Source organism: Pecten maximus, chromosome 14 (assembly GCF_902652985.1).
Source record: "Pecten maximus chromosome 14, xPecMax1.1, whole genome shotgun sequence".
NCBI lineage: Eukaryota > Metazoa > Mollusca > Bivalvia > Pectinida > Pectinidae > Pecten > Pecten maximus.
This window is the reverse complement of record NC_047028.1, coordinates 7,873,527-7,898,512: the sequence shown is the minus strand read 5'-3', so window position 1 is coordinate 7,898,512 and position 24,986 is coordinate 7,873,527. Positions and strand designations below refer to the sequence as shown.

General features: G+C 35.1%; 1 protein-coding gene and 2 long non-coding RNA genes across 3 annotated transcripts in view; 2 read left to right on the top strand and 1 right to left on the bottom strand.

Moving 5' to 3' along the window:
* The first annotated feature begins 1,431 nt into the window (after positions 1 to 1,431).
* LOC117342498 lies at positions 1,432 to 2,909 on the top strand. Its single transcript, XR_004535870.1, has 2 exons — positions 1,432 to 1,652; positions 2,660 to 2,909. It is a non-coding gene; the product is annotated as an uncharacterized LOC117342498 (long non-coding RNA).
* LOC117342497 lies at positions 2,764 to 7,292 on the bottom strand. Its single transcript, XR_004535869.1, has 3 exons — positions 6,933 to 7,292; positions 6,443 to 6,579; positions 2,764 to 5,088 (listed from the first exon to the last, which is right to left on the bottom strand). It is a non-coding gene; the product is annotated as an uncharacterized LOC117342497 (long non-coding RNA).
* Positions 7,293 to 8,962: 1,670 nt separating this feature from the next.
* The window catches only part of LOC117341723 (helicase-like transcription factor), a 48,855-nt gene continuing 32,831 nt past the window's right edge, over positions 8,963 to 24,986 (top strand). The window contains exons 1-3 of the mRNA XM_033903587.1: positions 8,963 to 9,060; positions 11,026 to 11,119; positions 11,557 to 11,802. Of these exons, the coding sequence (XP_033759478.1) occupies positions 11,033 to 11,119; positions 11,557 to 11,802 (333 nt within the window). The 5' untranslated portion in view covers positions 8,963 to 9,060; positions 11,026 to 11,032. The remainder of the gene's footprint in view (positions 9,061 to 11,025; positions 11,120 to 11,556; positions 11,803 to 24,986) is intronic.

The window sequence follows — 24,986 nt, the reverse complement described above, 5'->3', positions numbered from 1 at the left end:
CGACTTATTTGAGTTTTACTGTACTATTAATCAACCTGACATCTGTCAATCTCGTCAATATAGAACGGCGACGTATATCTGATAAAACATTTAAATTAATCATTATACCTAACTCTTGCATGTACTTTTCTTTCAAATGGTGTTCTTGAGAATAATGGGAGGCGGTTGCTCTATAAAGAATAGGTGTTATCTTACGTTTAAATATAGGGTCAAGTATTAAAGTTTCAGAAGTAAGATAATTCAAAAGAATTAGGAATTTAAGTTTGATGACAAGTCTACTACCTTGCTGATATTCCAGTCATTATCATGTCTTGGATTATAATTACTTAGTTTGAAATCTATATTAGCCTGAAGAACACCATTTGAAAGAAAAGTATTTTATTTTGGAAGTACATACAGGATAAGACCAGGTATTCCGGAAGTACATAGAGAATAAGACCAGGTATTCCGGAAGTACATAGAGAATAGGGTAAGGTATTCCGAAAGTACACTAAGAATAGGACCAGGTATTTCGGAAGTACATAGAGAATAAGACCAAGTATTTCGGAAGTACATAGAGAATAGGGCCATGTATTCCCGAAGTACACTAAGAATAGGTCCATGTATTCCGGAACTACACTAAGAATAGGGCCAGGTATTCCAGAAGTACACTTAGAATAGGGCCAGGTATTCAGGAAGTACACTTAGAATAGGGTTAGGTATTCCGAAAGTACACTAAGAATAGGGCCAGGTACATGTATTCCGGAAATTCACTAAGAATAGAGCCAGGTATTTCGGAAGTAATTAGAATAGGGCCAGGTATTCCGGAAGTACACTTAGAATAGGGTTAGGTATTCCGAAAGTACACTAAGAATAGGGCCAGGTATCCCGGAAATTCACTAAGAATAGAGCCAGGTATTTCGGAAATTCAGTAAGAATAGGGCCAGATATTCCGGAAGTATATAGAGAATAAGACCATGCATTTCAAAAGTACACAGAGAATAAGTCCAGGGGTTCCGAAAGCTTCATACCTGCTGTGCAAATCTCGGTCAAACTTTTGCTAATAACAGACAACACATCGTCAAAGTATCTATAGTTGAAATGGCATATCAACGTTTCTGTAACCACTAATGATACGCTCTTCAATGTAACTAGCATCGTCGGAAAGGTCAGAGGTGGTTTTAAACTGGATAAAACGGATATTGACGAGGAAATGTCAACGAAAGTACGTCAATGGTTATCGGCTGTCAGCTAACATTGATCGGTAATCGGAATGTCAATTAATATCACGTATTGAGGTCGTCTCGGACATTACGTCAGTACTCCATCCCTTCTCTCTTCCTCTTTCTTTTTCTCTCCCTCCCATTTATCAATATGAAAATAGTTGAAATAACTCGTGCCTAATCCCTTCGTTACATCTTTTGTAATACAATTCGTTTAAAGGGACTAAATGGTTAGATTTCAATAATTTCTACATGCATTTGATTTCCGGAAAGCGTTGTGATACTTGAAATTAAATTGTTTACAAAATTATGACACTTTTTGTGAAATATTGGCAATGTTTATCAACTTCGAATTATCGCTGAACAACATTTGTTGTTTACATCGGAGAGAGCCGAGTGCGTCACATGATTTCAGTATCCTCGCTTTCACCCGACGAAAATGGAATCGAGGTAAGTGTAAACATTTTGTCACGTGGATGTAGAACGTGATTACTTTGCAATCGGATGGTTTATACGGTCTCGAGGAGTACCGATCGTTATTCACTATTGTTAATTGAGAGCTCAAACAGATAAAAGTACGTATAACCCTCAGAAGTAGCATGTAAAATTTTGACATTCGGCAATGGGGCCTCCAAAGGGGACTTCGTTTCGTTTATTGTGATGTAGGAAAACATTATTATTATTCATCTTTGAAGTGTTCATTCAATTCAATATCGTCCCAATGTAAGAAATCGAAGTGTAAACTCAAATTGGAATTGCTATTTTGTATGACCGTAAGTGCTATGACGACGTAACAGCTATACAGTTGTAACCAGACATATATGTCTCTGTTGTAACATACAAAAAAAATGCCGATCACTAACGTGATAGGCCTACCCAAAATTGAATTCGATTTAAATCTGATTAATGGAGATCTACATTGTAAATTGATTGCACTGAGAGCAATACACAAACTGTAGGTCTAGATATAAGAAAAAATAATTCAGTTTTACACAGAAATTGTAATTTATTCGACTGTTTGAATCCCTCGGCCTTTCAGATTGACATCCTAATTAAAAATCGGAACCTTCATTGAGTTAGTAGTTTTTGCACTTAACTTTGCTTCTGTTTAATGATTGTAGTTAAAATGTTGTTGAAAGCCTTGTACGTTATTTAATGAATTATATAATTAAATATGTACGTTAAGAAATGGATAACACTGATACATGGTAAAAGATGGATATGAGTATTGTTGATTATCTCATTTATATCAATAATGTATTATCTCACTTATATCAATTTATCATCGATATAAATGAGATATTTAATTCACAATACTGATGTCCATACTGTTTTAATAATTCAATGATTAGCTGACAGTCTCAATGACAGTCATGGATTGAGGAATTGGACTATTCTCAAGTTTACCTACATGTACAATTATGTTCATTTATATGTTACATGTTCTTGTATTTCAGTCAACCTCAATATCATCTTGATTGGCAAGTCAGCAGAGCATGCAGTCTAATTATATATGGGTAGAGGTCAAGGTGACAGGAGTAAAGAAAATATAGAAATCGTGAAAATTTAAGCATTTTATTGGTAATCACTTTGTCTGTTTGCCCATACACATAAGCTGAATTATCTTATTTCAAGGAAGTTGTTTTGACACCTGTGCAGTGAAAAGGTTTGATATAAAATCAAAATAAATTACATTACATCATTGAATTCATGGAAACCTTTTGTTTTATGTACCATATTTCATATGCAGCAGTTTTCACTGATACTGGCTTATGTAAAACAAGAGGCCAATTGGCCTTAATGGTCACCTGAGTTTTGAAATATTCAATTTAATTGACCCTTTTTAGCCTCGCCCAGAAGGTCAGTCAGGGCCAACATGTGCATGCGATCAAGCTGTCATCCCATGCTGATAATGTTAATGAAGTTAGAATGAATTTCAATAGAAATCAAACAAATGCTGATCAAAATTGTGATTTCCCTATATAAATTTAGTCCCCCATCAGGGTCATGAAATTCACAATTTTTGTTAAAGACACCAGTATATGATTCTACCATATCTGCGAGCTGAGAAGATCTTTTAAATTTTAGTCAATTTGACCCTTTTTGACCCTGCCCCTCAGGTCCCTGGAGGTTGGGACTATGTAATCCACAGTTTTGGTTGACCTTTTGACCATGAAAGCTTACTGACAAATTGTTTAAAGACAAGCAAGGAAAGACGACGGACAAAAGTCAGTTAGAATAGGTCACTTCATACTTCATCTCAGTTGACCTAAAGATCCAACCCTAATTTATCAGAATATCAACAGAACAGTGACTTATGATGTTGATAATACACTAAACAGTAAATGCACAGTACAATTTGTCTCACAAATAGTTTTGATATAGAAAACACTGAGAAAAGTCAAACATGCAAATAAAGAATTTACCACATTGTATTTATTGTCTTGCTCAGATGTAAGCATTGGCATCAATGACTAGAGAAAGTTGACTGCCATGACTAGTGACTTAACATCAATGACAATTGTTGGCATCAGTGATAATTGAGTGTTGACATCAATGACTATTGAGTATTATGGAGTGTTGACATACATGACTGGAGTATTATGGAGTGTTGACATACGTTTCTAATGAGTACTAGTGAGTGTTGTCATCCATGACTATTGAGTATTAGTAAGTGTTGACATAAATGACTATTGAGTACTACTACTAGTGAGTGTTGTCATCCATGACCATTGAGCACTAGTGGGTGTTGACATCAATGAATTTTGAGAGTTTATAAATTACTTGTGAGTGTTAACATGAATATTTCAATAGTGCACACATGTACAGCTATGAATAATCATTTTTGACTAAGCATTTAAATTTCAGACCAGACAATGTTGTTTGTCTCTTGAGATTATATAAATTTTGAAATTAAGGCTGCACTGATTATCATATGACATTAATGGAATGGATAACAGCTAAGCTATTATAGTAACATTATACCAATAAACTAAATACTACTCAAATTTAAGTTACATTTCAAACATTTTTCTACTTTTGAACTACCTCTCCCAACAATGGTTCAAACTACAAGTGGACTAGATGTAATTCTTGAAAAAAAAAATGAGTTAAATCCTTTTTTTTTTGCTATACCAGGTAATTCTCTTATTTTGCCCCGAAAGGTGCCACTCAGATGATGGTGACGCTTCATTTATGCAACATATAACATTGCCACATAATTCTCCTGACCAAATTTCATCAAATCCATTTAATTGTTCAGGACTAGTAGAATTTCTAAAAGAGTTTCCATTCTGACCAGTGAACTAAAAAAATGTTAATAATAAGACCATTACAAAGGGCAATAACTCTGCAAACTACTGTCAAAAACTACTGTCCAATAATTTCTATTTTTGAAGTTGTCTGAGATCTTGTCGATATATGGCTGCTTATAAAGTTTTATTAAATTTGGTATATTCTGACATTTACTCAAGTTATTCAAATATTGTGTTCACAATGTTGACAGACGAATGCCGGACGCCTCAGTATGGCATACTCACCTTGGTCCTTCGGACCAGGTCAGCTACTAAACGTAAGGACAGATATTCAAAAGTAATAGTCTCTGGAACGTGATTAGTCTCAAAATGTCAATTATTCCCATTCATCTTAATTGGGATTTCTTCTCCTCTACCATTTGGGCAGTAGATGGTGGAGGAGCATGGGCTAGGAGTTTGAATCTTCTGGGATCTATTTGATGCAAGGGTTTTGGCTAGATATTACAGTTCTATCTGTTATTCTGTTGGCCACTATCAGATTGATGAGTCCCTGGATGTGTTGGTATGTCCTTTCCACCTTGTACGGCACTTTTTGTCCTCCAAGAACTTTTGTGTTATAAATCCTGTGATATCTATAAGAAGAAGAAAAGATATTTTCTTACACAAAATCAATGTAATTTCCAGTTACACAAACCAACAAAATGTGCAAAATTGGCAATATTATAATCATGCCTTATATTGAAACATAGCAGTCATTATTTATCATGCAAAGATGGCTCTTCACGATATTTTGTCTGATTTTTCATCAAATAATTCGCCTGTCAACATTTTCTCAACTTACATTCAAGCTTAATTAGCCTCTACACACAATCAAGGCTTCTGCTGGGTCTTAAATATGTATACCAGTATCAATAGTTGAAAAATGTAAATTCAACACAACATATGTTGTGTTTCGCTTACGTTTTCGGGCCTAATGACTATCTTAAGGCATGATATTGTATATATGTGACATCATAATGTGGTATCCAAGACGTCAAATAAATGAAGCGTATGAAGATGGCCATTAGGCCCGAAAACACCATGGGAAATAACTAAACTAATTATGGTGTTATTGCATTAATTTGGTGAATCAATCACTATCAATATATAATGCAAAAAAAAAAAAAATACTAAATTCACGAAATTGATACTCCAGAAGTTTTTCAATCTCCAATTGCACAATATCTTACCAAATACACTAAGAATTCAGCAATTTTCAACAAGTGTTAAAAGTAGAGGATACATGTGTAACAGGAGATCAGGAGATAACGTAGCGTAAGCGGCCAGACCGGGGTTCCAACCCGGGCCTCCGAACACCAGCCGGATGCTCTACCAACTATTGAGCTACCTGGTCACTGATGATCGACTCAGTCCAGTCCCGCTACACATGCATGCAGCTCATGCATGAATTATAGTGGTCAAAACTGATTGGTTCACTTATTCTGATTCAAATTATTAATTACAAAAAAAATCCATTATTGGTAGCTGCTAAACAAAAACAATATTTCAAATCCATTCATTTTAATTAGAAAAAAAAATTGTTATCGAAAATTGATCGGTTGGTGGTATCTGATTACAAACCAATACATGTATAGGAATTGGTTATGTTTTCAAACTGATTATATACAATATGTGTCATATACTATAGACCAAAACATGTAATCAAACTTGACGCCTATAGATACGTATATATATCTACATTTTTTTGTATATCAATATGCAAATCATAACGTAATAACAGTTCACAGTGATACATGACTTGTGTTGTATAATTATGAGAATTTTGAATGTTAATTAGCATCGACAGAAACTATTCCACGACTTTTTAATTATACGACTCAATAAATAAATAATGTTCTTCCTTCGCATCCAAATGCTAATGATTTATATAAATATTTGTTAATTAATGGCCTCAAGGATTAGTAATTAATTAACTATGAAAAATACCTAAGTGCGACTAGTAATAGTGTCGTCCGTAGTGGCTGCATGTACTCCATGTCGCCTGTGGTCATCTTCATTGCTTGGCTTCAGTTTCTTTATGACCAGATCTACGTACGCTCTAGATCTCAGGCTTGCTTTCAAAACTGTACAACGGAATATTAATAACACAATGTAAACTTAATGTGTAATATACAGGCAGTCTAACAAAAGCATAAAGTCATCAAGTTTACTTTCTGGTATAATACGATTAATTTGACAAATGTCAAAATTCCCTCTTGGGCGCCCCCTTTGATTTGTATTCCCATTTAGGACATGTTGAGGCCAATACCAAGCGATTCATGCCGTGTTAACACTACGTGACCTTTCTTAAGCTTAATCTCGATATCAGTTGTTACCATTTATGATAATTATGTATCATCAAGTACTATCAAGTCATCATCTGGGCGTACACGACAGTTGATCTACGAAACATCGAAGTCCAGTGCTGTCAACTAACCTGTTCAAGGCATTAGCTTGGCCAAAGGAGGGTCTGTTTTAATCCCTTCGGTCTTTTTTAACTGATGCCATCTGCTTGCTCTGTCTCTAAGATACGTGTTCGTCTTTGTGAAGTTAAAATCACGTTCTCGATTATTCGTTTCTTCTTGCTCTCGGTTAAAACTGATTCAGGACCCTTCCACTTAGATCGGGTGTTCGCCATTTTTGTTATGATGTTTCCAATTTCCCGCATCGCGCATGCGCAAAGGTACGCAGAGGTATTTGTTTACACACATCGAAAAATAATAATATGAAATAACTACTAGGTTAGTCAAATTTATTTTATTTTTTTCATTAAATTTTAACAAATTGTTATGGACACTTTTGAAATGTATAATTAACATAAAGTGCTTAACTTTTTACATCATTTTAAATCGTATATCCTTTTTTATATATTATTTAAGTGGAAATCTAGCCATTTAGTCCCTTTAAACACATTATGTTGATCGTTCGTAGAGATATTCCGTATAACGATATTTACAAGTTCGAGGATTTGTCAAAAAGCGCAAACGACAGTAAAAGGCTGTCTTGGTGAAACGATTCTCAAGGGAATTAATTTTGAAGACTACCTTTAGCTAAGTTTTGAATTGTTTCGTGACCCAATGAAATAGACCCACTCTACGTATTTGATCCAGATGTTTGTCGAGACGCTTTTGATTTCTCACATCGATATCCACGTTATCGACACCCACGAAATCGCTGTAATCAATACATTAAAAAATGTGTAATCCTTAATCGGAGGACAAAGATCCCAGCAGTTTTGTCTCCGGAAATCCGTTCTTTAGACGTATTATCAAGTCGTGTATTTCATTGACAAAAATAATATCCGAAAGAATGACAATGATAATACCCGAAAGGATGACAATGATAATATCCGAAAGGATGACAATGATAATACCCGAAAGGATGACAATGGTAATATCCGAAAGGATGACAATGATAATATGCGAAAGGATGGCAATAGTAATATTCGAAAGGATGACAATGATAATATGCGAAAGGATGGCAATGGTAATATCAGAAAGTATGACAATGATAATATGCGAAAGGATGACAAAAAATGACAAAGAATAGTTTGGTTGTAAAAGAATCTGTTCAGTCAAGGAATAACTATGAAATTTGACGCCTTGCTGAAAATCGTCTTGAAGAAATTAACTTTTGAGTTTAAAACACTTCCTGGTTGATTAAGATAGAAAGCAACCATTCAATCATAAAACACCTCCAGATAAATCAACTTGTGTGCATTATAATTAGTATTTTTAAAGCAAGTCTAATACTATCCTTTTTAAATGTTGATTTGTTGATGAATTGTTGTTGTATGTATTGTTTTATTATTGCTTTAACGATGCAGTACCCGGTAGTAACTAATAGTTTAATTGTCTATCTGCCTGTCCGTCCTTATTTTCACTCGGAATGTATAGTGCGTCGAAGAATCAAAAATCAGTTTATTAAATGTCTGCTTGTGCTAAATGTTTAGGCTTAGATGTCAAAGGTCAGGATCACTGTTACTACATCATGAGTTTTGTACAGATTACACTAGAACTTTTTAGGGCCAGTTTGACTTTATCCCGTGCTACGTACCACAATTAGCCTCATGCTCGAAGATCAAAAGTCAAGAACAGTTTTTCGTATAAATCGAAAATCAGTATATATGTACAAAAATCTTTATTTCAGTGGTGCCCATGGCTTATAATGTAACTCGGGTTAAGCTCAAGTTTAGAGTCACACACACCGTTCTGGCTGTCCGAAAAATGCAAATCGACGATTTTTAAAGTTCTAGGCATTGCTTCATTTTAATTTAAACACTCAGAATTTTCAAATATTATTATGAATTTATCAGAAAAAAATGAGATTTATTCATTTCTCAGTCGTTGTCGAGAAAAAAAAATCAATATTCATGGTACGGGAATCATGGCCGGGTCCGGGTTCGGCGTACACGAATTCGAAACCACGGGGATCCCAAATAAACAGGGGTGGAAAATTTTGTGACACCGACTATATGTCATTTTTTGCGGGAAAGAGAGTAGTCTGAAAAGTCAGAGGACAGTCGTAAGGGAGATGTGATTGAATATTTATTAATTTTGAATAGGGTGAGTGTAATTTTCTGATGTGTTTACAAAGTAACCAGTCAAAATTGTGATTTTGATGTGACGTTATATGCAGATAATCGACCACATCTGCAATCACCCAGCTGTCAGTCTGACTGTATCATAGTGTATGAACAAACTTAGGTAGGCCTACTGCAGTACACTTAGTAATCGGACACTTCTATCACAGTGACATGTCTAGTCTTATGGTATAAAAATTAGCCTGGAATACTATATATATAAGTCTTTAATTATAAAGTCCACATAGCACTTTCGAACTTATAGTGATAAATTTAAGATTAATAAGAATAGGCTAGACAGACTATGGCTAAAGACCAAGATTTATACCACAAACAGTACAGGGCTACAATTACAAACATTAGGATAAGAAGTGACAGAAATAATATTATAACTACCATTGAGTCCGGTGAAGAGGAATCATAATTCCTGTACTGGAAAACAACTAAAAGTAACTAAGTAAGTAATAAACTGATATGCTCCAATTAACGTTACCATGATTCATAGTGCATGGTTTTCTGTGTGGACTGAAGACGGAACCTAGCAATGCATCTACATGTGTATACACAGGAGTATGACATTCCGGAATGATAATGATGATCCTTACATAAAAACGCCATCCTGTCATATATTAGAACGAGTATTCATACCCTGACATGACAGTTGACACTGCTCTCCTGCATCTGTAAGAAATTGGCCGTTCGTCGTCCGTAGCTACGCATATAGTCATACATGTGTATCGAAAACTGCTGAATGGTCAAATTTAAAGTCCCAAAGCCCTCTGTTGGTGCCTTCAAGGTAGCGTCAGGCACCCTTCTCCGTACCAAGTTTAGAGAAAAGGTACAGTAGGTCGTCAAGAAAACACAGTTCAACACTAGTAAAGTTCCCGGCTATCTATATTCAGCATTCAAATGACATTACAGTTTTCAGAGTAACTCGCAACACCACTATCGCTCAAGAAAATTCCAGTAAAATCCAGCAAACACCTAGGCAATGTATGTAAAACTTGAACCCCACCTCTCGTCCGGGGGAGGGGGGTGGTAATAGCGGTTACACAACGAGTGGTTGTTGGATATGGAATTTATTTCACACGAGTATTAAAGTTATTTTTCAAAAGTTACAAAAGACACGAGCTTTAGCGACTGTCTTTTGTAACATTTAAAAAAACAACTTACGACTGTGAAATTAATTCCATATCCAAAAAATCACGAGTTGATCGTGTGACCCGTTTCTACCACAACAATATAGGCCTGAATCAAAGGGAAATGTACTGGCCAAATCTAATTTCGCATATGCAAAAATGGTGTACAGGTGGCAGCTGGGACCTGGTGGTGTGACGTCATTCGATTATTGATGACGTCGATAACAATTGCAGCTTGGGTCAAAGTTTGAATTTTTGACCAATCAAATGACCGGAATATAACATATATATCCAACAGTCAGCACATTTATACAATGGCTTGAGAGTGGAATAACACAGGGTATTGTGGTAGAAATAACGTTTGCACTGAAGGGGAGCCATACAGACCAGACAATAAGTGCCACTGCACAGGCATGAACAATTAATTCATGGATTAACGGCTTGGCTTGTCCCCCATCTAGTTACCAAGTCAACAGACAGATGCGCTATTAACTTATTAGATACATAAGAGATAGAATTATTATAGAAAAATGCTACAAGAATATAGAAAAATACTGCACATGTACATGTATATATGAAAACTTTAAAGGACGTTATGCATTGTTATACATCGTTATACATGTATATGTATGGATTGCATTTTACTGACAATGTAAGAGGATTATGAACAACTGAAAGTTAAAATGCATGCTCTATTTATAATAAAACCTATTAGTCCAGCAAAGAGAATACTTGCATGTATATCAGTACCTTAATTAATATTGTGTGCTTTTTGTTACAAAATCTTGTTTTGTATTTTATTTATGCAGATATAAGATGGCAAGAACTAAACAGACTCAGAGACAGGATACTAGTAATAATGTATTACCCAGGGCAGTGTTTGGTAATGCTGGCAATGGATTGGTAAATATTGCATTATTTTATCAAAGAGACTATGAATCCAAATATAGGAATATAAATATCAGAATAAAAAGCTGTTTATCATAATGTTATTTTAAAATGTTTTGAATATTGCATAAGTGGTGCACTGCCTAAAATTTCTATTGCCGACCAGCTTTTGTGCCAAAGGGTGCAAGGCTGGCGACCGTCACAATTGCCTGAAATCCAGTTAATTTTGCCAGCCATCTGGATCCCCTGTGAATCTTTTAGATGCGCCAATAAAATCATAATTAATACAGTGTGCATGCTTTTCTCCATACTTGTCAGTGTTTGAAATGATGGTTGAGATTTTGCAGTTCCGATGGATATGGTTGGATGTTACAAGATGTCGTTAAAGTCAGGTCAGTTACATGTAAGTCAGGTTTCAATGTTATTTAAATCCTAATCATTGTTATGATCAGAATTCATTTGGAAGAAAGAAAAATAAATCAAAAAAGAAGAAAGGGAGGAAGAGGTCCTTTTCAAACACCTGGAATAGATTTAATACATATGAAGAGAGGTCTAACTATGTGTGGCATAACACGGGAGCAGCTCGTCTGGACTACATCACAATTGATGATGACATGGGACAAAGTGACCTGGATGATGAGGTGTTATTGGGCCATCTTCGTGGAAATATTGTTGGCATCCAGTACTACCGAGGCACTGTAAGTATGATAAGGGCATCTGTGGAATGTTTGATATATGATATACTGTACAGTTTTTATAATTTTGAATAGATATGTTAGCTAACCTGCCTGAAGGTTTGGATACCCACCCTATAATCATACGATTTAATCACGAGATAAAAACAATCATAAAAAAGGCCCTGGTCTTTTTCAGAGGTAATGAAGAGTTACCAAGGCAATTATTTCTTAAGACTGTTCCTGATTGTGCAGAAACCTGCGTGATTCACACGTTGAAAATTGTTTGCACTGATTAGACCTTCAGGCTCTCTTGATCGAGACCAAGTTTACAAAATCAACAAAGTTGAAAAGAAATCAAGGAATTCGAAGCTTTGTTTACATGGTTTAAATCGTATAGATGTATAGTTACTACTACATGTATTTTTATTTTGATATTTCTGCAATTCAATGTCAGTTGGAGTTGTCTTCCCTGATATCTTGGGTTTAATCGTTTATAATGAGAACCTTCTGTAACGAGAGAACTTTGATGGTCCTCTCGATCTCGTTAAATGTGGAGTTCTGCACGTTTGTGAACATATTTATATATATATACATGTATATGAATCAATGCAAAGTCTTTTTAGGGTGCTGTGCTATCACGTATGCATACTTGCCAACTTTTTAAACGAACATTAATGTTCGGTTATTGCCATCAAGAACTGGACTGAGAAATATGACCATATTTGGTAACCACATTCACCAATACGCCATCTACTGTCTGTTTCAATGAAATATGGCTGCCCCCATTGCCTTACGCTTCACATGATTTACCTGCAAAAACATCTTCGTTTTATATAGAAGTTTTACCGAAAATGTTGAAATATATTCAGTAGATATTTTCAAGATGCATACGATTTGAGAAATGCATAACGCTAGCGAAATATTAAGACTAAATGAACCTGAACTTTGCGAATAACTCCAGGTCAATATATTTATGTAAACAACTATTGCGCAGGCGCATTCGTCTCCGGATGTTTAGAAAGTTTTGCTCTTCCGTGTTCATTCCAAAACGGCTGACATTATAGCATAGGTCTGCAAATATGTCCGCGATTTACTTAAATGTGTAATATGTATATTCTATAATGTTACATCATTATCAACTAGGTGTGTATTTCTATAATTTAGAGAAAGAAATATATCAATAACGGCATACGAGACGATACATTGTATCATACGATAGGTTACTGTACGTGTTAACGGTGTTTGCGAGAAAGAACTGTATAGACTTACAATTAGGTGGCATTTGTGGTCAGGGTGACTGGTCAAAGCGTTAACGTTGTCATCGATTTCCTTATACCTATTTCCTTTGACGAAAATGACCAATAAATCAAATGCAAATGATAATATCTTGTTATGTGCACGGGATTGCTTGTTGTAGGCGATATACATGTACTTGGAACGTATTTACTGTTGTAAGGGAGGTAACTGCAAGATTACGGAAATCAAAAGTTAAACCAATTTGATTGGTTGATTCTTCCATGACTTTGGCATGGGGTTTACAATCGAAGTGACAGATAACTACGGCAATATTTGGATGATATCAACAATAACATTTTTGGATACGTGTGGTTGGCAGTTGTCATGTTTAAAATGAACAATTATATATTATAGCTTGTTTTTTTCGGCAAAGACGAGAATATTTACTGAAACGGACCACACGTGAAGCGGACTTGGAAATACCGAAACAAAGAAAAATGGGGCTTAATTATAATATAAATTGGCATTATTTTCAGAGGATTGACCAAAATATATGTTCTTCAATGCCTAATTGTATCATATATAAAATATTAGAGGTTTATTTGACTGAATTTTAAATTAATTATTCATTTGCGAATCGCGGCCCGATTGTCGTTAGAGTTGAATTACCGAAATGGCCGATATTGGACCCAAAATCGATATTTTTACGATAATTTTTTCGATTGTGACGAACTACTGAGACGGTGTTAAGTTCATGTTAAGTCAATCTGATTAAAATCAGCTGTAACATGGCTACGTTTACTTATATGCACTACGTCTACTATGCACTACGTCTACAAGGTAAATTTTTTTAAAGACGGAAATCCGGATTATCTAAAAACAAATGCAAAAATACTTGTGATATTCACTAAATTTGATATTCAGCCGTTAATTGTTATCTGTAGTTTTATAACTTCTGATATATTGTGATTGATACTCTATATAATATTGCTGTGGAACTTGTGTTATTTTTCTAACAAATTCATTTTAATAATTTGTTAATTTAGAATTTTCATCAAGTCATGATCAAGACTTGAAATTCTCACTACACCATACTTCAAACACGGCGTAATCAATGAATTGATTGACTGAAAATTGAGGTCAAGCAAATGAGTTAATATTTACCTTAAATATTTTTTCAATATACAACAAATGTTCAGATGACTTTTTGTGCCATGCTGTTACAAGATTTCAGAACTATAAATCAATAACAAAATATGGTTCATATATTTCTATATATGACTTCACAAATTATGTGGTGTCTGAAGATCTGAATGAAGTTAATAAACGATGTATTAAATTATTTTTATGAAATATTCAAGTCACAGATCATTCTCTTTTAAAAATATTGATTTCAGGTCCATTTTGGTAATTCAGCTATGACGGCAATCAGGCCTCGAAGGCGAATGATTACAAAAATTTTAAATATGTCTCGGTCAAATAAACCCCTAATATTTTACATATGATTAATTTTGACATTGGAGAACATATAATTGTGTCCATTCTCTAATATAAGCACTGGTAGAAAGTACAGAATAGAGCTTCATAAATATATTATCAACATTACTAATTACCCTGGTAAATAAACATTTTACATAAACCTCCCATGACTGATGGTGAACTTAAACTTGCAAATCTCCTGTGTCATTCCAATTTTGATATGTGTAAATATATACACGTACGGTATATATATAGATATAGATATGGAATGATTCACAAATTTGCATACAGTTATGGAATCTTATAACACCCCGAAAAATGTTCTCTCCACATACAGGATGAGATTTGTGCAATTACATTGCTGAACTGTGTGGTTCACTATGATTGGATGATCAACATTGGAAAGGGACAATAAATAGGGAATGTGTCATCCCATCGAATGGACTGTAGCCTTTATCAGCTTTGAAGTTGAAAATGAAGCTTGAAGTTTTCTTTTCCTGTTTGCTGAATTATTTGATGAAGATAGTCTTTATATGGTTGTTAGCTTATGCCGTGGCGCAGCGTCCGGCGTCCATCTGGCGTCAACTTTTCCATTCAAGCAACTTCTTCTCAATAACCAAAAGGTCCAGAGACCTAATATTGGGCCTGTAGCATGCTGGGGTGAAGGGCTACCAAATTTGTTCAAATGAATAACGTTGACCTTCATTCAAGGTCACAGGGGTAAAAAAGGCTAAAATCTTTAAACGACTTCTTCTCAATAACCAAGAGTCCCAGGGAGTTGATATTGGGTCTGTAGCATGCTGGGGTGAAGGGCTACCAAGTTTGTTCAAATGAATGACCTTGACGTTCATTCAAGGTCACAGGGGTCAAATATGCTAAAAAAATTAAACGACTTCTAAATAGCCAAAAGACCCAGGGACTTGATATTGGGTTTGTAGCATGCTGGGGTGAAGGGCTACCAAGTTTGTTCAAATGAATGACCTTGACCTTCATTCAAGGTCACAGGAGTCAAAAAGGCTAAAATCTTTAAATGACTTCTTCTCAATAACCAACAGTTCCAGAGACCTAATATTTGGCCTGCAGCATGCTAGGGTAAAGGGCTCCAAAGTTTGTTCAAATGAATGACCTTAACCTTCATTCAAGGTCACAGGAGTCAAAAAGGCTAAAATCTTTAAACGACTTCTTCTCAATAACCAATAGTCCCAGAGACCTAATATTTGGCCTGTAGCATGCTGGGGTAAATGACTACCAAGTTTGTTCAAATGAATGACCTTGACCTTCATTCAAGGTCACTGAAGTCAAAAAGGCTAACATTTTTAAACGACTTCTTCTCAATAACCAAGAGTCCCAGGGAGTTGATATCGGGTCTGTAGCATCCTGCGGTAATTTGCTACCAAGTTTGTTCAATTGAATGACCTTGACCTTCATTCAAGGTCACAGGAGTCAAAAAGGCTAATTTTTTTAAATGACTTCTTCTCAATAACCAACAGTCCCATAGACCTAATATTTGGCCTGTAGCATGCTGGGGTGAAAGTCTCTCCAGTTTGTTCAAATGAATGACCTTGAACTTCTTTCCAGGTCACAGGAGTCAAAAAGGCTAAAATCTTTAAACGACCTCTTCTCAATAACCAAGAGTCCCAGGGAGTTGATATTGGGTCTGTAACATGCTGCGGTAAAGGGCTACCAAGTTTGTTCAAATGAATGACCTCGACCTTCATTCAAGGTCACAGGAGTCAAAAAGGCTAAAATCTTTAAACGACTTCTTCTCAATAACCAACAGTCCCAGAGACCTAATATTTGGCCTGTAGCATGCTGGGGTAAATGACTACCAAGTTTGTTCAAATGAATGACCTTGACCTTCATTCAAGGTCACTGAAGTCAAAAAGGCTAACATTTTTAAACGACTTCTTCTCAATAACCAAGAGTCCCAGGGAGTTGATATCGGGTCTGTAGCATCCTGCGGTAATTTGCTACCAAGTTTGTTCAATTGAATGACCTTGACCTTCATTCAAGGTCACAGGAGTCAAAAAGGCTAATTTTTTTAAATGACTTCTTCTCAATAACCAACAGTCCCATAGACCTAATATTTGGCCTGTAGCATGCTGGGGTGAAAGTCTCTCAAGTTTGTTCAAATGAATGACCTTGAACTTCTTTCCAGGTCACAGGAGTCAAAAAGGCTAAAATCTTGAAACAACTTCTTCTCAATAACCAAGAGTCCCATGGAGTTAATATTGGGTCTGTAGCATGCTGGGGTGAATGGCTACCAAGTTTTTTCAAATGAATGACCCTGACTCACATTCAAGGTCACGTCGATCAAGTATGCTTAAATCTTTAAATGACTTTTAGTGAAAAGCCAAAGTGCAGAGAGACATTATATTGGTCCTGTAGCATGCTTTCAAATAACTGCAGGATCCATATATGAAAAGATCACTGCATTGCAGGTGAGCGATTTGGGCCCATTGGGCCCTTGTTATTCTTTATCACATTGTGTACAATACTGTAATTATACCAGAAGTATGTCTTCTCATATAAAGATTTATTAACATCAAATGATTCCTGAACAAAAGGAGTCAAGTTTTTTTGTTTTGAAGTACAGACCCTGAAGCGTTTAACGTTCCCTCCAAACGCGGACGAAACGCAAAACGAATTGGGAAAACCAAACGCAAACGCTACTAAACGCAAACGCAAAACGCTCGACGAAAAACGAAAGACGTGTTTCCGTAAACGCAAAACGCAAAACGGAAAACGCTCGACGATAAGCGCAAACGCAAAGCGCAAAACGAAAAACCAAAACTGACAGTTATGAATGAGACCGGAAAAGCAAATCTTCATCGTAGTTACCGATCCGGAGTCCGGTCGTTAAGTGATCCGGCACTTACAAATAATATCGGTGCTAGGATTCTACGGATATCGTTATCATTTCAATTTTTCTTTTACAACTGAAAGTCGTCTCATATAAAATATTATAGTTTTGCAAATATGTACTACTATTCCAAAACACTAGGCCCTATCTTAATATATTTCGCGGCACAACTGAAAATCTAATCGGATAGTCTGTGATTTGGATCTGCATTTTAGGGGGGGAAATAATAGAACTATAAATATGAGGTCAAAACACATCAGAAACATTTGGATAATTCTTCTCTGAACCTTTTTAAGACATGGAGAAAGTAGTATTAAAAGTAATAAACGGGTCTTTTTTTTTCTTCTTTTTTTTAACTTCCGACTTGTATCTCACGAAGTCAGTAATTCACTGAAAATTTGTAAAAATACATGAAGAGTACTGCAGTAACTTTTATCCCTTTTTCCCTATCTTCAGGAAATATAAGTCTACAATCATATTTTTTCTTTGGATTTTTCATAATATTAATCAGTTCCCGTGGATGTCACTCCCCGATCAGACTGTCCGTACGTAACTTTTTCATTGGTAACGCTCTGAAGACCAGTGTGTCAGTCAAGGCCCGAGAGACGAGGATCGTTCCTGATTGGTTACTGCATGTTATATAGTTGCTACATGTACATGGACTTTTTCGTAACACATGTGATGCTGTTACCTGTTCGATTATTAATTAAACAAGACTACACACGTACTACCGTACAGACGATGGCGTACTTTAGTCGGTATATGTACATGTACGTGCACAATGTATAGTCAATAGTCATAGTAAAATGTATTAAAACTGTATGTTTTGAGTGTAAAAAACTCCCACACTCCTTAGCAATGAACAAGAAATAAAATGATAATGTGTTGACGTTCTAATAAATGATGGAAGTATATATTTTCATCTACAATGTAGCCACACGTCTGCTTGACTTTGACTGTTTAACTGGCCTGCCCGGACAAATTATTGTCTTGGTGATCAAATTCATAATGTTATATTTGTTTTACGTAAATATCACAGTGTTTCAATATTTTTGTTTCAGGTATCCCGTGGCTGAAATACGTCTGCAGAAAATCCAATCAGATGCAGTTGTCTTACCTGTATCTAGCCGTAACGAGCCTGGCTATCTTGTTTGATTTAAACACACACATACACACTGATATATGTAACATTTTGACAATATTCATAATATAACAGGACGTACAGATATCTTGTAACATTTTGACTATTTTCGAAATCAAATGGACGTAAATATCGTACAGAGACACAAATGTATCATGGACCATTTTGATAATTTCCTGAATAGAAACAGACGTGTATCGTTAGCATGTTTATAGGTTTGTGAAACACAAAGAAAACGGGATGTACTTGTATTGTCCATGTTGGTAACTTTCTCTTTATAACGGGACGTATATATACAATAGTGGATCACATTCTAATAATTCATTAAACAGAACAAGACGAACATATGTACGACTATTTTTATGGAGGCGTTTTTACGCCTGCCATATTGCGATCACCTACGAGTTGTGACATCACAATCTCTCACTTTCGTTTTCGTTATATTTCCTTTTACAGTTCATTTTGCGGTTTCTTTCGGTTCATATATGATGTAGTTGTAGTACAGAGGACGTAAAACCTGTTAAATAGATAATATGTTGAAGGAGTGGAAGCAGTCACAATGTAATTTCGGTCAGATGAATAACTTGCACATAAATACATTGTTGTTTGATATTGACTGCGCATGTGTCATTTAAAACAATGATTTGATAGCTTTGTCAAAAACTGAAATACACGTAAATTCCAAATATGAAAATAATAGGAACAAGTTACCAAGACGTTGTTATTTTTGTGAGTAAATGTGGCCACATCTTTATAGGTTGACGGATACGAGTTGGAAAGGATACCCGTCATCTGTTAAATTAGTCGTATTGGATTTAATCAATATTATAGCTTTGCTAGCTGTAAATATCATCGTGAATGTCTTAATGTATCGATGTTCATTGTACGTCAGTTTTCAGCCACAGTTAAATCAGAGACCTATATAATAAATATGTCTCTGGTTAAATCTAGATTTTCTATGAATTTCAGTCAAGATTAAGAACCTGGACCCACGGACGTATAGAACATAAAAAACATCAGAACACATATTAATTTGCTGATCTTCCTTGTTAATTGATAATAAACATGGTGTATTTTACGAGTATAATATGATCGATGTCGCAAAATAGAGCCATTATGTTTGTGAGTTGTATAATGTTCCCCATTTTAATTAATAGTGAATCGTCTGATATGGCTGTAAAATTATCCCCTTTTACAAATAATACCAAACTAACAATTATATATCATATTCGAGGTTATATAAATAACTTGCTGCATTTATGAAAGCGCCAACTCTATCAAAATTACATTTGGTCAGAACGGAATGTCTACCAGACATATACCCGACACCTGCACATGGCGAATTGGGCCACCCGTGGATAATGTCTTGACAGAACACGAGTGCTTGACAGGTAAGTAGAGTACCTGTCTAACCAACGCCTCCAGCCCTTATCAAACTGTTAGATCTGATTCGGGTACAGGTACGGGACCGGGCTTGGAGCAAACAAATACTCAAGATGCTTATTAATTAAACACACAGTAGACTCGATATCAGCACCTTACGTATCATTGATATTACGTTATACATATGTACATCGTTGGTCCAAAATAATACAAAAATATCAGATAATATTTAACACTGTTACTTTCGACAGATATTTTTAATTTGATTTTTGTTTGGGGGGTCGATGTATGACGTTGTGTCCTTGCCATGGATATCCACTACTTTAATTATCCACGGTACAGCCTGGATTTGTTACCGTTTGGATGTCCGTCGTCCGTTTGTGAAGAGAAAATTTCATAAGAAGCAAAAATTCATGCACTATGTTATTGTTGAAAGAATCTGATGTTGCCACTGCCCTAGTTAGTTACAATACACAACCTCTGCTGGTCAAGATGACACTAATTACATGTCAATTATCTTGTTGATGAGAAGTTAGATATATTTAGAAAATCGTCAAAATGTTACACTATGTATACATGTACCTGCCGTTCAGAAAATTATCAATCTGCTACTGTACACGATATAAAAATGTGTGATCAAATGTGTATCTCGTTGTATTCAACAAAAATATTGTACGATACACAACTGTTTACGGACGTAAATTGCGTCTCTGATGTGTCCCATTATATTAGCAAAGACGTATTTATGGAATCGATCAGATATACATGTACGGATAACGGATATAGGTATAAAGTATTTATCAAAAGTGTAAATAGCCAGATTCGCTCAGGCTGTACACAAGTAAGAAAGCTGCAGCAACTGGTTAGAAATTTGGTCCGATTTTCTGCAATCGTATTACAGCCATGGGATACCTGAAACAAGAAAATTGTAAAAGTATTATATTTATGTCAAAATAAATAGCTTGTTCACTAAGATTAAGACTAATATTTTTCCAATTCCGTCAATTAACCATTAACACAGCGATGAATCCATAATGAATTAAAAGGACAACAGCGGCACTCACGGTAAGTAAGTACAGGTAGCTAAAAATACATATATCGAGGCTTTCCCGAACACGGATAATCGTCATGCCACACCCAGCAGCTGGCTCCACTTTTAGTTTTACATGCGCATGCGTACTCAACTGTTGTCAATTCTAACAGGAAATTACATCCGGCAGACGAAACGCAAACGAAGGGAAACGCAAAACGCAAACGCTCGCAAACGCAAACGCAAACGCAAACGCAACTAAACGCAAACGCAAACGAACGGAAATGAGCGCAAAACGCAAACGCAAACGAAAAACGCTCGACGAAACGAAGCGCAAACGAAACAAAACGAAAGGAAGGCAAACGCAACGTAAACGCGTTTGAGGGAATGTTAAATGCTTCAGGGTCTGTACCATACATGCTTGAGTACAGTTTCAATAGGATACATTCCTAATCCGGGCCTTGATTAGCAGCTCTGGTTTTGGTTTTCAGTAATTCTTTATGTGTGTTTCATCATATTAAGTTGAAATATGCTAAACTAATGATGGAACTAGCCTAAATTTAGTGCATATTAGAAGTTGGCATCAATAAGGTCACAGAGTCCTGGCTGTATTATAACTGATGATGCCTTCCCGAAAGAAAGAAGACATATTTTATTTTCATCCATCCAAGATAGATCAATAAACTTCCAATTTCAATTAGGACCTTACAGAAACATGCATGTGTTCAATCATATCAGAACAGCTGCAAACATTTCAAATTATTTGCAATTAATTCCTAAACCAATATCAGTAAATTTATCGACTTTAAACTTAGAAGATTACTGATTTTGCATTAAACAATAATGTTCGTTTACAGTACTTCCAGTACTTTGATTAAAATTCTTATGGGGGAAAAAGTGCGTGAGCGACATTTTTGACCGGAAAACACATTTCACGTGCGACACATTTAGCAAACAAAAACTAAGGGGAGATAATTTGCTATTGGAAAATAAATTCCTTGCGTGAACACTTACTTCCCTCACTTAAATAAAGAAAAGGGGGGAAAACTTATTTCAAGCTTGGCCAATGATTTTTTTTTATTCAAGTTTGGAAAGATAATTATATAAGCAACAAGTTACAAAACAATAGATGCAAAATTACATCATTTTTAATTATTTCTGGAAATTATTTTACTCACTGTTAACTCTAAATAAAAGTATTTACTTAGATATGTTATGAAAACTATGTTTAAAGATAGATGTCAGTCAATGAATGCAAATTATCACAATGACCTCACTTTCTAGCAACAATATAACAATATAATATCTGAATGAGATTTCAAATGTTTCCTTTGGTTTAAAACAAAGACAATGATACAAAAAAATAAAAAGGGCCGTACTAGCAGTTGTACTCACTATATATAGGCCTACAACTCAGTGCTTTGTAGGTGGGGACTGATACTTAAATTCTTAGTTTTTAACAAGACAGTATTTAGTTTAAGAAAGTGAGTATTTGTGGACATGTTTTTGTCTTTCAAAACGTGAATTGGGAAAGTTTCTGCCAAAATAAGTCTCTGCTAATTGATACTAAGTATGCTGATGATACGGTGATTGAAACAACATGTTACCTACCGGCAACTAGGCAAATGGTCGTTATTGTGAATTTATTTCCTTGTGCTAATTATTTAAAGATCAGCCAATGTTTAAATGTAGTTAACATTTCAATAAGTAATCTGTCACATTCGATACTCCGTTGATAACATTGTCAGTGTTATTTTCACTTTTTCTTTCCGAGATATTACGGTGTCTGTTTACTGTCAAGTAGAGGTCGTTTATGCGCTTGACATCAAAGGCAGTATACGAAGCCATTTGCAAGCGTTTAATCAACCATGATCGACCTGCTACGAAACAATCACCACACGTCCTCAGCTTAATTGGTTTTAATTAATTTTTTATTTATTAATTAATTTATTGAAACCATTTGCAAGCGTTTAATCAACCATGATCGACCTGCTACGAAACAATCACCACGCATAAATAAACAATTAATTAAAACCAATTAAGCTGAGGACGCGTCCTCAGCTTAATTGGTTTTAATTAATTGTTTATTTATCGGGGTATTGTCACCCTTGCAGTCAGTGAAGTGTCAGAATTTCGTTACGGTCTGTGAGCAGGTCAGTTAACTAACCAATGCCCCACACATATGTCTTTCACTAGCCAGCAAGCGTTACCTGTCATAGGGCTAAGTGAAACTAACAAGATGAATAGGGGCTCCATACTGGGTTTTAAAGACATATTCTCCAAAATCGGGAGAATACCCTATGTTTTATCTATATGATCGGGAGACGGGGCAGGGAGTCTGAAATCGGGAAATTCCCGACTAAATCGGGAAAGTTGGCAAGTATGCATATGTTTATATATGAATCAAGATAATTTCGGGTGTTCTGCTACAGCACCTCTACGAGTCAACGGCAAGCAGAATCATTTGGAACCCCTAAGGGAATCTACAGTTGCATATTTCTACAATACCCGATGAATTTAGGATCCTCTCCCTCCAAACCAACTGCTTTAAACTTTGTAGATTTGCATAGTTCTATATGAAGTTATATTTCCTTTTGGAAACTGTTATGAGACCATTGTTTCATCTCCATATTTCAATTATTTGTGTTCATTTTAATAAAACAATTAATTAATTTCTCTTTGCATCTCGCTGTATATATATTGATGTTATTGAAAATTACGGATTTAATGATTGGCTATCACTGATGAGTATCCTTGGCATTGATTTATTCAACTGATGTTGAATGTTCGTGTAATACTCTACTACATGATATTACTATAAACTGATGTTGAATGTTCATGTAATACTCTACTATATACATGATATTACTATAAACTGATGTTGAATGTTCGTGTAATACTCTACTATATACATGATATTACTATAAACTGATGTTGAATGTTCGTGTAATACTCTACTACATGACATTACTATAAACTGATGTTGAATGTTCGTGTAATACTCTACTACATGATATTACTTTAAACTGATGTTGAATGTTCGTGTAATACTCTACTTCATGATATTACTATAAACTGATGTTGAATGTTCATGTAATACTCTACTATATACATGATATTACTATAAACTGATGTTGAATGTTCGTGTAATACTCTACTATATACATGATATTACTATAAACTGATGTTGGATGTTCGTGTAATACTCTACTACATGTTTTTACTATAAACTGATGTTGGATGTTCGTGTAATACTCTACTATATATATGATATTACTATAAACTGATGTTGAATGTTCGTGTAATACTCTACTACATGATATTACTATAAACTGATGTTGGATGTTCGTGTAATACTCTACTATATACATGATATTACTATAAACTGATGTTGAATGTTCGTGTAATACTCTACTACATGATATTACTATAAACTGATGTTGAATGTTCGTGTAATACTCTACTACATGATATTACTATAAACTGATGTTGAATGTTCGTGTAATACTCTACTACATGATATTACTATAAACTGATGTTGGATGTTCGTGTAATACTCTACTACATGATATTACTATAAACTGATGTTGAATGTTCGTGTAATACTCTACTACATGTTATTACTATAAACTGATGTTGGATGTTCGTGTAATACTCTACTATATATATGATATTACTATAAACTGATGTTGAATGTTCGTGTAATACTCTACTACATGTTATTACTATAAACTGATGTTGGATGTTCGTGTAATACTCTACTACATGATATTACTATAAACTGATGTTGGATGTTGGTGTAATACTCTACTACATGATATTACTATAAACTGATGTTGGATGTTCGTGTAATACTCTACTACATGATATTACTATAAACTGATGTTGAATGTTCGTGTAATACTCTACTATATACATGATATTACTATAAACTGATGTTGAATGTTCGTGTAATACTCTACTACATGATATTACTATAAACTGATGTTGAATGTTCGTGTAATACTCTACTACATGATATTACTATAAACTGATGTTGGATGTTCGTGTAATACTCTACTATATACATGATA